The following is a 16,500-nucleotide window of genomic DNA, read 5'->3' as shown; positions in this document are numbered from 1 at the left end:
AATTTTATCTTTATTTCCATAAATCAAAGTTACACTTCAAGTGGTTAGATCCTTTGTTTCACATTGTTCATCCAAAGTAAACACCTACAGTGGCTACCACAAAATGTGCACCTATTAGTTGTTATTGTATTTTTTCAATCTGATGCAAATAGCCTTTCTTAACAACCATTTTTATTTATTTTCTCCATTTACATGAAATGGAGAGAAGCTGTAAATTGATGGTGTTCCCTTTGTTGCAGGTACAGCCAATATTAGAACATGCATCAGCTTTAAACCTCAATAATGAATTATTAATTAAGTAGCAGTTAATTAATTAATAATCTCAAGGGTTCTACATGTGGAGTTATTTCACACTTCACTAGGAACAGGATGAAAAACCTACATGGTCACATCTAGCCTATTTCACACCCATCTCTTCATTAAAAGGCCTTGTCTTCATACTCTTTAAAGACTTACCTTGTGCAACTATGAATTTAATGGAATAAAGATGCTGACTGTTAGAACTACTTGTTGAAGCAAATACATAATTGTCTCCCATTTGGAGGCCATGATATATACTCCGAATCCTTCTAGATTGGCTGAAAAGTACAGAATGCATAGAAGTTCCTAGTGTCCTCTACAGAATGTTTTCACAGAAAAATAATTTATGCAAAAACATACTTATCCTCTCTACACAAAAATCTCAATTTCAAAAAAATCTTTGTGTATTCCTTAGGAGTCAGCTGGAGAATACATTTTTCTAGAGTTGTAAATATGCTCTTTTAGAAAAAATGCTTCATTATCTTTGGTTTGCTTATATGCTGGATGGAAAAAAAAAATAGTTTTAAAGGGACTAACTACCTAGTTACCTGAGGTTTCATATTTCATTTCTTCTGACATAAACTTTGGATAAGATTAGCTGTTTGGTAGCTGTAAAGAGAAATTTCCTACAAAACACTGAAACACAAAACTTATTGTAAAATTATTAAAGATGGTTAAAAAACAAATTTGCTTCAGAATTAATAATCCAAGTAGTTCTATATCATCACCTTCTTTACAAATACAAAGCATTACAAAAATATCCACTATAGTATTTCTCTATTAATATATTATTCCATTTTATATTTTGAAAAAGTACTTACAGAGGCAAGTTTATTAACTGCAAACTCATATCTTTCCAGTTATCTAAAGCTCTAATCCAGTTGTTTAATAGCCTTGTTCAACATGGAACAAAGAATTAAGACAACTTTTCATTTTCCTTTCCATGAGCGCCTTCCCTGCTTTTACATTTTCCTGTCAAACTAAATAAAGGTTGCTTGAGAAGTACACTGTGATTTGTGTTAAATTGCAGATTAGCAATGTAGTTATTTCTAAATAGGAAGTTTCATCTCTGATGTAAGGCTTTGAGAAATACTCCATTGCTTTCATTTTTTATCTTTCTTCTCACTGTCTAATACTTTATACTCATCTAACACAGCATGACCGGTTTCCTTTGCAGTTCTCTTTACAACAGCTTTGATACCAAGATTGTCAATGTTAAGTGCTGTCACACCAACGTTGATTGCAGAATTCATGGCATTGTCTGTAGCATGGCCAGCATCTTCTCCATACCTTAAGAAAGATAACAGTTTTGTAGATAAGTATACATAGCATTTTTATCTTCACTAGAATTCTCTTGAAAGCAAAATTTTAGGCATTAGCAAGAACAGATAGTAAGCTCACAGCATGAACGTGTAAAAAATAAAATTAGAAATTACCAAGCCACTTGAGTAAAGGCTGCTCCTCTATCAGATGAATTACTCTTTAAAGATACCAATATGTTTCTGCCCTTTTTCCTCAAAAAAACCTTCCAGTCTTTCTCCCTTCTTCCCCTCTAGTTTTCAAGAGAAGAGTAGAAGACTTAGCTATAGAACCGTAAGAATGGTGGCAGGTGGGAGAGGGAGTTGTGTGCAATAACCCTTTTTCACCTAAATTCTTTGGTAAAATTCCTAATACCCTCTATTCCCCCATGTAAGACCTCACAGCTAGACCCTTGCAGCTGCTAAACCTTCTTAGTGTGTACCATAAGCAACAGCACTGAGGAGGGAGGACTAACACTGTCTTGTCTTCTCAGCTGTAACAGAAAAGGGAACCGGAATCACCTCAGGCATATTTTTTCTCAATTAGTACCACCACTGCCAGAATGGTGCTTGGTTAGTACTTGTCCTATATCGCCTTTGCCTGTGTCTACATGGCATAATATAATACTATGTCTGGTCTAACAGTAACACACTGGCACGTTAATTCCCAGTTCCAAAAGCAGGCACACCGAGGTGCTAAAGCAAACCAATCCAGACCATCTAACAGGTTTCTGGGGTACAGAGCATTATTGACACAGCTATGCTCATAAGTTGGAGGTAGCAAGGTCCCTACAAAAAAACATGTCATTGTGCAGTGAAAACTTCTCTGAAGTAACGTGGAATTAATACAATGGCAAAGGGGAAGTAGCGGGGGCGGGGGAAAGAAGTCATATACAACCCCAAAAGCCTTAACAAAGCTATCTTGAAGTTATGATGAAATTAAACCTCAGGTCTCTCCACTGGGCTGTGGGTCCACAATCTTTATGCTTTAGGGGGCAAGTCAGCAATTTTATATTAATTACTCAAGTGTGAAGAAAGGTCACTTCTACCCCAGGAGAGAGAACACACTGAAGGAGGACAAGAGTACAGTGAGAGCAGTAACTCTAGCTGTTCTGGGCATCCAGACATTTCTCCAGAGAGCATTGTCATCAGACAAACCAGGCCAAAGGGAAGTATTTCTGGCAGCATCACAATCTCAGAAGTTACAAGAGTTACTTTTTCCTTGTGCTTATCACCAGAGATTCTTTGAGGAATCTGGCCTCAAAATAAGGCCAGAGAGAAGCATAGAATATCAAAGATTCCAAAAATCTACCACATTATTGGTGCAATAGCCATAGCATAATGGCTGGAACCAACAACAAAACTGAATAAAAAGAATTAGTGCTTTTTTGGTTTGCTTGTAATTCTCTGATAGAGTAACAGCCTTGAATCAGCAACAGCTAATTTGCAGATCACAGAATTAATCTCACAGCAAAAGTTCAGTATTTGTCAATTTGATTAGTTATTTCACCCCAGGAACATCATAAGCCAGTTTTATATAACATCAGTAAAATAAGAAACCTCACTTAAAGTGAGACTATCTTATCCAATAGAGTTAAACTAACAAGTTAATAATATTTGATAATTGATTTTTCAGTTCGCCTGTCTCAATTACATAATTTGTAACATCCTTTTTTTAAAAAAAAAAAAAAAAAGTTTGGCAGGTGTAGATAGTGCAGTTATTTATATTACCGTAAAAACCCACTAAGGTAATAGTATCATACTCTGGCAGACCTTTCACTTCTGAAGCTCTGTTTTCCCCCAGTTCTGACCAAGAGACACATATGATGAACATCTCTCTCTGTTTCCATCCACAAAGACACTGCAGCTAAGTTTTAGACTTTTTTTGTTGATGTAGACACACTGTGATGATACTCCTTTAGCTCATTCATGGAAGTATTTTGAGTGGCAGAAATCTATGTTACTGACACAGAAACCAGCTCCCAAAAGAGAGAGAGATTATGTAAAATTTTCATATATTTATATAGATTGATTCTAAAGATCAAGTATCAAATTTTTTTCCATGGTATTGTCATTAACTGCAACACGTAATTACTTATTGTTTTTCAGTCTTAGTGGCTGTTGACTGCTGATCTCCATCTCTCCTATTTTTATATCTAAAAGAAAAACATTAATGTGAATTTACGAGAAGAGTTCCCATATAACACCTCCTGACATTCCCACTGAAAACAAACATTACAATAAAGCACCACTGACTAGAACTTCACTATCAGCTGCCTATTTGAAATGCATCACAAGCCCAAATGCCAATCCCCTTAGTGCTGTATGCTGACATTTACCTCGTCTCCTTCTTCTAATAGCCTGTAGAGCACTTTCCGCAATCCTTTTCAAACATTTTTTTTGCTGCACTTCTCACCAATTCCATTTAACCTACATGCTTTTGCTTAACCTTCACTTTATTATATCTACTGCACCTTTTTTGAGGGGCGCATTTCATATGTTTTGAGGTTATCTCAATAATATTCCCTTACTCTCCACAGCATCTTCCAGTATATGTTAGCTTCCCTGCATTGTCATAAGCTTTTTTTTTTCTAGGATTCAAACACAATGACAGTGTGTTGTAGAAGAAACCAACAAAAACATAACTTACTTGTATTTGACAGTTTTCACAGTCTCAGTTGAAACACTTTTAGCAATGCACTTAGCTGCACTTTCTAAACCTTGCCACACTGTTGAAAATCCTGTAAAAATAAATAGCTTATTTGAGTTCATAGCATTGAAAAGTACTAAACACATATAAGGAATTTTCATTACCTTGAACTCCACTTGCTGCTACCACCAGAGCACCATCAAAAGTGGATTTGCCATCTTTATCTTTCTTAAGGGATTCTGGAACTAATTTGCTGCCGTGCTTCTTCACATGTGGAGCCAGCTCCCTTCCAACACAGCTTGCTATAGAACACACTCCCTCAACTACCATAAAACAACAGTATACAGATTATTTAGTAAGAATAGAACATCTTTCTTTAAAAGTCCTTACTCCTAATTAAAAGTAAGTTTCACTGAAGTCTTAAGTGTTGCGTCTATTTAAATATGCTTATTTGAAAGACAGATTTTAATCCATGCCCGAGTACCCAAGTGATAGCAAAGCAATCTTATTTTTCAGATTCTGCACAGCTCTAATCCCTAAGAAATAAATAAAGTTGGCCTTATGGCTAAAAAGCACTTTAAAATAAATGCATACATTCCCAATTTCAAGAAACTGTTTTCATTGCTTTGTTATCCCAAACTCGCAGATAGGGAACAGGATGTGTTTCTTTCCTGACCTGTCTTTTGGAGAAGTCTTTCTCACAACCATTCCAGCTCTTCAAAGCTTTTTTTTATAATATTCAGCACAATTTGCTTTTAAGTTTGTATGAGTCACTGGATACTAAATATAAACATTAATGCAAATAAATAACAGAATGAAGTTACCGAGAGCTGCTAGGGTTACCATGCACCTGTAAGCACCAAGCCATTTCTATCTGGAAGTTCATACACAGTCTAATAGACTTGTTGCAGGTGTGCGTATTTATAGGCATGCGCACATACACATTCTCTAGTGGTACAATCTGTACGTTAGCAACCAGTGACAGTACAGCTTTGAAAATACATGGTTATCAACTTAAAAAGAGAGAGAAAGACCATTCTGTCTGAAACTTAGAAAAGCATGACAAACTTAAGACTGTACAGACTATGATTTTAGGAAAGAAAAAGATGCCTCAAGGCCATATAGTAACTGTTAGTCCTAAAGCATCTCTCTCACAAGAGATAACTAGGCACAAACTACTGATCACTGGATTTCATCAGGTCAATCCCTTCCCTAGCTCACTGGCAAGAGAAACCAGCTCTCATTTTACAAATATATTATTTAAGGCAAAATAAAATATACTATGAGATGGAAATTTTTACCTAAGAACTGGCTGACTTTCACAGCTCCTCCAGTAGCCTGTTTTGCTACATGAAGCCCCTTTGCTACAGTTGGGTTGACTTCCAGAGGTTTTTCTTCTGGTTGAATGTGTTCTCGCAGTTTTGAAGCTCCTTTGTGGATAGCTTTACCAGTATATTCTGCTCCTTTCATTAGGCCCCAGCTTACCCAAGATGCACCTTCAAGACAAGAATTCTGTTTCTTTGAATGTACAATTTTATAGACAATGATTCCTATAGCCCTCCCTCCTCTGTCTCTCCAACACTGACTTTAGAAACATCCCTGACTACACTGTCTGCAATTATTCTCTTCCCTGAATGGGCCAGCATGAATTCCTGCAGTGATTTCTGCTCCTACGCCACCCACATTTTTTCAATTCACTTTAAGTTTAATACCGCCAGCCCTCATCCAAATGTCAGCTTAATACAGCCACTTGGTTTTTTAATAGATATCCAAGCCCCAGCTGGGCCAGAAGCGATAAAACTGCACATCTCAATGCTATTAATATTCTGAAAATGTACATCCCAACCCTCTAGCCCTCCTGGCAGATTCATATTTACTACAATCAGCAGGTGGTCATTAGTATGTTCCAAAGGTTCTCAGAGGGAAAAAAAAAAAGTTCATCTGCAGAAATCACAATAGATGCTTGCTTCAGTGTAACTGCTCATACAGGAGTAAATTGTTCTGTCACAGTGGTTTGGATCATAGGGGCTGATATCCTACCATACAGTCAAGTGAGGAGCCTAACTCATTTGCAATGAACAGGACTGTTGGCAATGGATTTAAATTCTGCACTGTTTTCATAGAGCCCAACAAAGCATCCCTTAGACGATTATGACTGGAACGAACCAGTGAACAACTACTTCCAACCACTCAGCTTCTACCAGCACACATGAATTTAGGTGAAAATGCTGTTTTAAATGGTACTCACAGATGTTTATATTCAACACACTCCTCTTATTACAACAGTACCTGACAAAATTCCATGGGCAACTCTCTCACTCCATTCTGGCAACTCTTTCTGATTTTCTGCTCCTTCAGGTTCTGGTTGGATATGTACAGTCTGAGGCAAGTTAATGGCATCACTGGAGGCTTCGGAAGGCTAACGAGTGAAAGTAAACATCTGAGAATCTACTTTGCAACATATCATCAGGATTTCTGTTGTAAATGTTTTAGATCATACAGATCTATTATCAGAAAATGGTAATGCTATGTAGACCTTGGGTAAGTGTACAGAAATGCAGTGGAAATTAGTGATTCAGTTACTTTCGTATAGAACTGCTATGCATTCAAAAAAAGCTTATCAGACTGCTCAGCATTTTCTGTATGCTTTCTTCATCCAGATATAATGAAAAGACTTGAATGCCAACATGGCCATATAGTCAAGTAACTAAGTAGGGAAAACTTAACAGTACAAATTAACTAGCAAAAAAAGGTAAGAGACTTGTCCATCTATCACTTTTATCTTCTCAGAGGGAAGTCAACTCTGTTGTTATTCAGTATGGGAACTGCAGTCCAGCTGCACTAAAAGAATGCAGCTGTTCTGGTTGTTTTGCTCCCCATCCTTTCCTCCCAAATTCAAAAATAAAGCAGAGTATTCATTCTGTATGCTGTCGATGCTTTTGCAGGCTGGCACAGCCAAGGAACACAGCAAGCTGTGCATGATGCCACTCCCCATTTAAAGTTGGGTGGACAGGTTCCGTGTGATTTCTTGTCAAACATGAGAGTTGCTGAAGTAGACATTATTCAAACATAGCAACCACCAACAGAGTCTGGTTAGTGCTTCTGAAAAGTGTAACATCACTTTACACTGTTCACAGACAATGTGTAATTAAATTTTAATTAGAGAAAGCAAAAAACATACTTAGGGGTTTTTTTAGAATTCTATTTTTAAGACTTTAAGTAAAAAAATAAACATTTCATATGATTGAAAACACTGCTAGCTAATGAGAGACAGTACAAAAAACCTTTTAGCTTAGTCTAGAAGTCTATATGAAAGCATTCATAAACAAAAACTATGAACAGAATAAAATGCACTACATAGAATAATATTTGATATTGCATGGGATTATTAGATTCCTCTGAAATATTTACTGGAAATAAAAGTAGGGTATTGCACAAAGATGGCTGTTGCAGACAAAAGAGAACAACAAAACAAAACAAAAACACAAACAACATTAATAGAAAAGAGTAGATTAAGTCTTGGAAAGTTGCCAGATTAAGAATGTATGCCTGACTTGTACTATATCAATTACCGCTTGACAGCACTGTGAAATTTCATGTTTAAAAAACATCTTTAGCATGTGACCAAAACACTTTGAGGGCTGGGCAGGAAAAATGACCACAGCTATAAGTAAACAAAAAACAAACTAAAACCAAAACAAAACCAACAAAAGAACACCACAAACACCAAACCACTAAAGTATCTTCCAGGTATAACTTAGTTACTCCACAGTTTGGATCATTATGCAGAAAAACATTCAACAAGACTTCTAAAGCCTTTTCTAAGGACCAGAAATGGGTTCTCTAATAAGACACGTGACTCTGTACTAAAATTACATTAAATATACTTGTTAATTTGATCCTCGTGAGTACTATATAAAACAGACACAGTAAAAGGCCATCAGACTAGGCTTTGAAATATTTGTGCTTTATCACAAAGTTTTTAAAACTCCAGAAATATGCTACCAATTTGCAAAATGTGGTAGCCTGCACTAACTGAACCAGCTCTCAACAAAGAAACAAAAAATTAAAAACCACAAGGCACAGCATACATTGCTGCTTTCAACCAAGTCTGGAATCTCAGCAGCTCTAACAAGTACTTCAGTGACTTCTTTCCTTTTTTTTTTTGTTTTTACTATAAAATTTTGGAATCATTGTCCTGGAATTTACCTGGACTTTGTGGACAGACATCTGTTTAAATTTATCTTCAAAATGTGCTCTCTCAGTTGCTGGGAGCTCTGAAGATAACCCTACTCTCTCATGGGATCCTGGCACCTGTGACATTGCAGCAGGGAACATTAACAAAAACATGGAATTTTAGGACAACAAGAAACTAATGAGATATCCAATCTGAACTACTTCTATGCAGGAAAAATAACAGAATTTTATCCAGTAAGCCCTGCATTGACAGATCACAATTCTGTAGTACTTTTAAGTAAAAATTATTGGTCTCCTGTGCTAGTGAAATTCCCTGCTGAACTCAAGAGGATTTATAATGTAGCAGAACACCCACATCTATGCTCCAAATTCGTCCTTCATCATGACTCTCTTCAGAATCTTGTTGAATCATCAAGCTTTATCTTTCATGAAGATATCATCTTCCTATAAGTTTTTAAGTAGTTACTGATTACCATTCTTCCAGAAATGGTGCTCCAGTAACATTTTTCACTTCAGTTTCAGTCACCATTGTCTTACTGCACCTTTGTCAGACTATGGGTTTTTTCTTTTTTCTCTATCTGTTAATATCTTCCCGCAGTAAGGAACTAGATTATTTTGAAATTCCATTTGAAGGTAGATTTTTGAGGTACACGCTATTTTCACAGGTCTTTCACACATTTGGGCCAAATATTCCAAGAATGGCATCATCAAAACTACACAGAGATGGTGTGCATGTGTGTGCACACACAGGAAAAAACATGCTTTCTCCTGAACATAAAATTTCATTCTGGGTCCTATGTTCTCTTCTGGAAAAATAGGGAAAATATACAAAATGGTCTCCAATTCCTCTCTGTGCTTACAATTTAGTATTTTAAAATTTCTGTGCTCCCACCTCACAGAGCCTACAGTTTCATTAATAGGTTGCTTCATCTTGGCTACTTTATCTATTTCTCACTGGTGAGCTTACCAAGCAATACACAGAACTTTGCATTTTTGCACAATTAAACATAAACGGGAGAATATAACTACCATTTCCACCTTTCCGTTTTAGCTTCAAAAACGCAGCCCAGGAATTTACCTGGATGCGAAGGTCGGACATCTGTTTTAAGAGATCCTCAAACAGCTCTCTGTCAGCTTCTGGGAGTTCTGAAGACAACACTACTCCCACGTAGGATCCTGGTAACTGAGACATCGTGTCAGGGAACATGTAGACTCCAGTATTGCAACACAGAACAGGAGACTGGTTACACATTAGAGGATACAACCAGTCACAAACCTAGAAAAGAGAAATACATAAAGGAATTAAAGGATCTTTTTAAAAAGAAAGGCATGCAGAATGTAATGATAAGCACCACAAACTTGATTTTCCATATAGTAAGAAAGTTAAAATGCCTTAAGCCATCTTCAAACAAAGAAATCCACTTGACTGTGGAAATATTCTTGATTAGTTCTGACAGTCTAATATAGAGAAAATACTAATTTTCACAGGACTTAAATTCAAGCTGATAGACTCTTAACTGAGGTCTAGTCTTGGGCCCAGGTGTAGAAACAGATGAAACACACTACCAAACAACTCAGCATTCACAGCACCTGTAACTTCCTGTAGATCTCGGGACAGATTTGTATAGTAGGATAAAGAGAACATATAGCTGTTGCTGGCAAACTATTGAAGGCTGCTAACACAGGTGGAGGCGAATCAGCTGACCCAAAACCAGGAAGCATTTTTTGTTTGTTCCTCTAAGTTTCACTTTTGCTGATGAGACTTCCAACAGCCAGTCTTAGCAGCAACGAGGAGACCGTAAGTCAGAAACCAGTCCAGAAACACAATGTACATTACAGAACATGCCCACACGAAGCAAGCACCGACTGAAAAAATCCAAATAGTACCCCATCATTTGTAGTTCAGAGTCTGGATTAACATGGGCCTCCACATTCCCAATTATCAGTTGTCCTAACTGCAATACTTTATCACTAGTTGAGAATGAAGTGGGTAGCGCACAAGCCCATTTTATGCTGACATGTTACAATATGTGAATCAACGTGTCTTCTCTATGTAAGGAAAGGAAAGTTAATTCTAAGAAACGAAAAGATACGTTAAATCAACTCCTTTAGAAAATGCAATTCACCAGAACAGTCGGCACTCAACAACCTTGTGAAGACACAGAGGTGATTTTTGCAGAAAAAGTCATAAAAGGGTGTATGTGCAGAAAACCATTTTTCCAATAGCTATAACATCCTTGGTATGACCACAGAGATTTAGGCTCAGAAGAGTCAGAACTTAAGAAGATTGTCTTTTAAAGTTTTATGACAGTTCTTAAAATTTAAATAGAGAAGAAAATTATTTTGCTGTTACCTGAAGAAATGCAGGTGGACGATTCTGGGCTGTCTCACTATCTGCATCCAAGAACTTCACAATGCGTAGATATCCAGGGTACGAAGGAGCACTAACCTGCCCATCAGGAGTCACAAAGAACAGCTGTACTCCTCGAGGAATCAAGATCAGCTCATCTGCATCCACTCCCAGGTTTTCAAGGGGAGGTGGCTGAGTACACTTACTGTAGTAGTCCTCACCTACAGAAGAAAACTCCCCAGAGTCCGTGCCATAAGACACAGTAAAATGGCCATTGGTAGCTCGAGGGGTATAGGCAGGAGGTGCTTCATTTGGCAGACAAAGAGGTTTTGCAGGTGATGGACTCATAGCTGGAATTTGTCCCTGGCTCACAGCTGCAATGCTTCCATCTGCTGCGGGCGGCTGACTTGGTACCAACAGAGAATTAGGGGCTGGTGGTCTTTCCGGTTTTTCTTTGGGAGGAATGGATGGGTACAACTTGGGTACCCCAGCAGGGGCATCCATGGCAGCAGGGCTTGCTTGTACAGGTGGGGTGTTTTGATCTAGAATGCCAAGTCGAGCCTGAACATTTTGGAGGGTCTCCCTCATCTTCTGTTGCATTTGCCTGGCAGACTCCCACTGGGATCCTACACATGCAGGACCCTGCGATGGAATGCTAACACCTCGGAGCAAGTGCTCAAGCCCCTGCTTGTAGTAACTTCTTGCCTCTTCCTTCTGTCCCAGTTCATCTGTATTCAGTCCTTTATTGATAAAAATAAAGGCTTTCCTGTACTCTTCATTAATAGCTTTAATATTTGCATCTTCTTGCATAACTGGATCTTGCAGTTGTTCCATTACTGCAAATGAGAATAAAAATGATTCTGAATATTAATAGATGAAGCCAAATAAAGTTTACCTTAGAACAAAACGCCTTTTAATTGGTTTCTAATTATGACCATACTGCATGTACTGGCAGAAAGCTATCTAGGTTGCTCGGTACAGCATTTGATATGTTATGGTTAAGTCCTACTGATGTTCAGATTTAGAATACATGATTCCACGGCAGAAAGGAATTTACAATCATCACATCCAGTTACATCACAGACATGTACTTCTTAAAAGCTAAATATGAGAAGAACATGGACATACCTGATAAAGTTAAGATGGGAAGTTTAATAAGATCAGTAACAAACAGTGGAGTAAAAAAATAATTTAAAAATCTAACTTTACTTTCAATAGTATTTCAATAGTATTTCTTAAAAATCTCTAAGGTATTAAAAAATCAGTTAACATTTTGTTTATTTAAATAAATGCTGAACTTACAAACTCAGTATATTTTTATTTAAATAATTTAAGGGAAAGCATGCAACAGATTTAAACAAATCACGATAAACTTCAACTAACATCAACACACAGATCTGGGAAGAAATACTTAAAATAGTTAAAGGTATGCTTTACAAAATGAAAACAGGGAATCACTTATTTTCTTTACAGTGTTTATGAAGTGAGAACAAAGTGTTTTCCTTTCCTTGCTCCCCAGGTGACAAAAACTTGAAATAATATGTACAAAAGGTTGCAGGTTTTGGAATGTATTCCTCAAACTGCCTCATGTTTATTTCAACAAGTGACAAGCAGAAGAGAATCCGATAGGTTTATCTGAACTCTAAAATATGTAAAAAATCACTGTTTTAACTGAATGCAGATCTTCAGTCTTGGCCAAATGCAGGAAATACAAATCATTCTTGGCCTAAGAGAGTGTTTACAACACACAATGCAAAAATTCCAGTGGATTATTTTGCTGACAGTGATGAGAGGCATTGTCAATTCAGAAAAATCAAGTTATTATACTAGAAGAGAATAATGATCATGGACAACAAAAATGGGATACTATATAAAAATGAAAGTCATGCATTTTCAATAAAAACAATGATTCTCATCTGAAAGCTGGATGGAAGAAAGGAGAAGAATCTAGAGACATATGTCAGTCGCAGTGATAGCAAGCTACAAAAAACATGGGGGTAGGTAAAATCCAAAATGCAAAAATAAAAATACTTCCATTACACATACGGAAGCATTAATGCCAGTGTGCACAGCATGGGTGAGACCTCACACAATGTTGAGCCAGATTCAGGGAAAGTGCACCAGAACAGGAAGAGGTGTCTAGAAGGTCACTGATTTGTTCTGGTCAGTTAATTATTTTTCCTTAGAGAAAGCTAAGTTTGGCTTATGAAGCCAATAAACCAAAGGCTAAGAGGTTGGATTAGTCTCTATAGATATACTGGGTGAAAAGAAGGAAGACAAGAACTACTGAAATCCAAACTTTATTAAAAATCCTGAAATAGTACCTACACTTATTTATTGTCTCTTCTTGTTTTAGTCTATTAATAAAGTAAAAATAAATACATAAATATATTATATATCTGAAAAATATCCTTCCTCTATTCCAACAAAGAGAAAGTTAAGAAGTGCAGGTCATGAAACTATTTTAATGAGGCAAACCCAGAATGCCGTTCTCTACTCCCAGAACCTTTATGATCAAAATTGAGGTAACACGTGACTGATGCATTTGCAGCCACATGGCACAAGTGCCATGTAATCTGGAATGCATCTGTACTTTTACCATGTGACAGAATCCAATTTCAAGCAAAAGACAATATGAGTCATTTCTGTTAAGCGACAGACACGTCACTAGGAATACGACAAGGATGGCGTGAGAAGGCAGCCCATGTGGAACAGATCAGCAGGGACTCAGGCCACCAGGCTCGCTGCCAATTCCCCATCATGAAAAACAAATCTTGGGGTGGAAGGTTTTTCTGGTTGATTGTAATCACATGTTGCCAACAGGCTCAGCATTTTTGATTTAAGCTGAAGAACAGCACTGGCATAAGAACAAGTGTGTATTTAATAACCACCAAGTAGATCAAGTTTATAAGTTAAAAGCACGCAGTACCATAGTTTACTTTGCCCCATGTTTTTTGATTCATTTTTGCTAAAGAAGGCTAAAGCAAAGACACAGATTTTAAATAACTATTTTGCTAGTGATTGTTGGAATATAACAAATCATCACATGAAATCCTAAAGTCACGGCTACATTTCAACTTAATAATTAACTTACTAATCACTGTATGCTTGTCATATTGTCAACACCACTGTTCTCGCTAAAGCTCAGGCTTTACTGACACTAGGAAAGGCCTGTAAGAAAATGGAGATGTCAGCAAGATCAGTGCATATACAGCACTAGCTCATTGCTCTGCAAGGCAGAGGTACAAAAGCTAAGTCAACAATTCAGAAGAGTGGGAGTGTTACGACTTATCTCAGATTGTTTGAAACATCCCATGTTTGTAGTATATGTACAGTATAGTTATCACCAAACTAGGCATTGGGTGGCAGAGCACTTGGAAAAGAAAGAAGGAATTCACAGCAGATTTTAAGCTTACGATAACTAAAAGCTTTAACATCTGAATTTAATTCTTATTTATTAAAATTAATGCAAAATAATGAATGGTATGAAGTAAATAAGTCACCTTGATTGCTCCCTCCCAACACAAGAAGAAATACTCTCTGAAACAGAACATTTAAGTAGCAATCTGATCATATGCAAGGAAGGTGCTCTGTCATTAACGTTTTCAATGTATGTTCTTTAGTATTTAAGTATCCTGCATGTTTTAATATTTGCCTGTAATCCATTTCTATACAATGCAGAGTATTATTTCCTCTGTTTTAAAGCTGGAATGAATTCCAAAATGTATATTACTAAATGCAAGGATGCCACAAACCAGCCTTTAGTCCTATGGTTGGTAGAGACTGGCTTAGTACTAAGTAACATTTAGAGGAACTTGTCTTGGAGAGAACTGGTCCAAAACAGAGCTAAGAAAAGAGCTAATGGGCACTGTAGATAATCACAGATCAATCCAGTGTCTGAGCTCATTCCTTGGCCCTTTTCCCTTTATCAGCACAGATATACTCTGTGGTTTAAACTGACTTGACCAAGGGAGGCTACAGTGCAACAGGGAAACTTGAGTTCTATTCAATATTGTAAGCTAACACCTCACCTGCCTGTGTGACCATCCTTCTAAACCCCACTTCATTAAAAAATAATGTATATTAAAAAAAAAAAAAAATACAGCTTACTGGTGGATCTTACTGGCAGAAGGTAAACACAAAGCCTAAAGCTTATTAAGAGGATTAAATATCCTGACTGACAGAGGTAGAACACTCTTTTCAACTCACTATTTTTGAAACCTGCGGGATGCAGCGGGGGAAGCAAAACCAAAACAAAACCCATAATCCAAGAGCTCTTCCTATAAGACAACTGTTTTTTCTATCAGCCACTGATTTCAAAGATGAAGAAGATAAACGAGAACTATCACACAGAATTGTTTAAGCCTTGCTTATGTAGGGAAAGAGCAATTAAGAAAGTATAAGTAACTTCCAGTAATTTAGAGAACAAAACCAAATGTTATAAAGGATTTCAACTAATACAGGCCAGGTACTTGCTAATAAATATACAGGGGTTTACTTTTAGTTTATTTAAACTAGTTTGTTTAAAATGGCCCTTAAATTTTTCATTAAGTGGTGGCCTACTACTAATTTTTAAGCACCTAAGACTAAATATCAAAGACCAGACAACAGAGAAAGTCAGTGCTTTGATCTGACATGGTAATTCCTATTCTCTTAAAATTACTGAAGACTTCACTAAACTCCCATCTTCTGACATTTCAACCTACACCATCTTCTCAGGCCGGTATCCTCACACCTACATTCACTCAGACATTTTCCTCCTCTAGGTATCAGTACTATCTGAAGCCTTTTTTGTCCAAATAAATGAACTTTCTTCCTGACTCCTTGGTCTGTATTTCCATCACATGGTCTCAATGCAGAGCTTTTAGGCTTTATGTGCCTACTTAGCACTTCTCTAAAAAGGAGAAACCAGCAAGGTAGATAATTGCCTTCGTCATGCAGTTATGCTGTCTTTCACCGCACCAAAGTACAAAGCCATTGTCACCATCTACCATTCTGTGGCCAAAGATTCTAATCTTGCAGTGTTATGCAAGATTGCTATTTAATACTTTTGAAGTAACAGCATGCCTGCCAGTCTCCCATCACTGCCAACAGGATTTCTTCACACACAAACAACTCAAGCCGAAACTGCCTGACATTAATCTTTCAAGAAAGACAAGACACAGGGAGTAGCTTACCCGAGTATCATGACAATATCAGGCGCCTGGGCAGGGACAGGGAACGAGCCACCCGGGCGCCTGTCACCACCCTGCACAGGCCCACGTCCCGGCTCCCCGCCGCGCACGCTGCTACCCCAGCCCCGCCATCACCGCAACGCTGCCTCCGCTTCGGGACACGGCCCGCCCCTGCCCGGGGTCAGCCGAGGCGGCGGCCGCACTGCGGTGCCCACCCCGCGACCTCCTGCCTGCCCACCCCGCGCGAGCAAGCCGCCGAACCGCGCCCCCCGGCTCCGCACGGAGCCTTCGCCAACCCGAGAGGGCCCAACCCCGCGGCCGCGCTCACCGAGGCAGAGCCGCTCGCCGAGCCGAGCCCAGCCCGCCGCGCCCGGCCTGCCTGCGACACCGCCTCCTGGATCAGGCGGCAGCGGGCGGGGCCGCCGGCACGCGGCTGTGACGCCACAGAGCGCCCGTTGGCGGCCTGCGCGCGGGGCGGGCCCGTGCCGGGGGAGCGGCCGCTCCGGGGCGGGATCTTCGGCAAGGGAGGCG

The 16,500-nt window shown here is 38.4% G+C and overlaps 1 protein-coding gene across 5 annotated transcripts; it reads right to left on the bottom strand.

Moving 5' to 3' along the window:
• On the bottom strand, positions 1–16,369 carry SPART (spartin). Of its 5 annotated transcripts, XM_082070158.1 has the most exons (10): positions 16,298–16,369; positions 10,799–11,631; positions 9,524–9,721; positions 8,458–8,562; positions 6,538–6,667; positions 5,550–5,744; positions 4,413–4,571; positions 4,249–4,339; positions 3,694–3,754; positions 1,460–1,590 (listed from the first exon to the last, which is right to left on the bottom strand). In XM_082070158.1, exons 2-9 carry the CDS (start codon positions 11,627–11,629, stop codon positions 3,694–3,696), a joined length of 1,770 nt encoding a protein of 589 aa, XP_081926284.1. In that variant the 5' UTR covers positions 11,630–11,631; positions 16,298–16,369; the 3' UTR covers positions 1,460–1,590. The 5 variants fall into 5 exon arrangements, with proteins under 5 accessions (XP_081926280.1, XP_081926281.1, XP_081926282.1 ...); XM_082070154.1 differs by lacking the exon at positions 3,694–3,754 and having other exon boundaries at positions 1–1,590; XM_082070155.1 differs by lacking the exons at positions 3,694–3,754; positions 16,298–16,369 and adding an exon at positions 15,973–16,091 and having other exon boundaries at positions 1–1,590.
• Positions 16,370–16,500: the final 131 nt, after the last annotated feature.

Source organism: Streptopelia decaocto (genome assembly GCF_964273445.1).
Source record: "Streptopelia decaocto genome assembly, chromosome: 1".
Taxonomy (NCBI): domain Eukaryota; kingdom Metazoa; phylum Chordata; class Aves; order Columbiformes; family Columbidae; genus Streptopelia; species Streptopelia decaocto.
The sequence above is the reverse complement of the archived record's forward strand: the minus strand, read 5'-3'. Positions and strand labels throughout refer to the sequence as shown.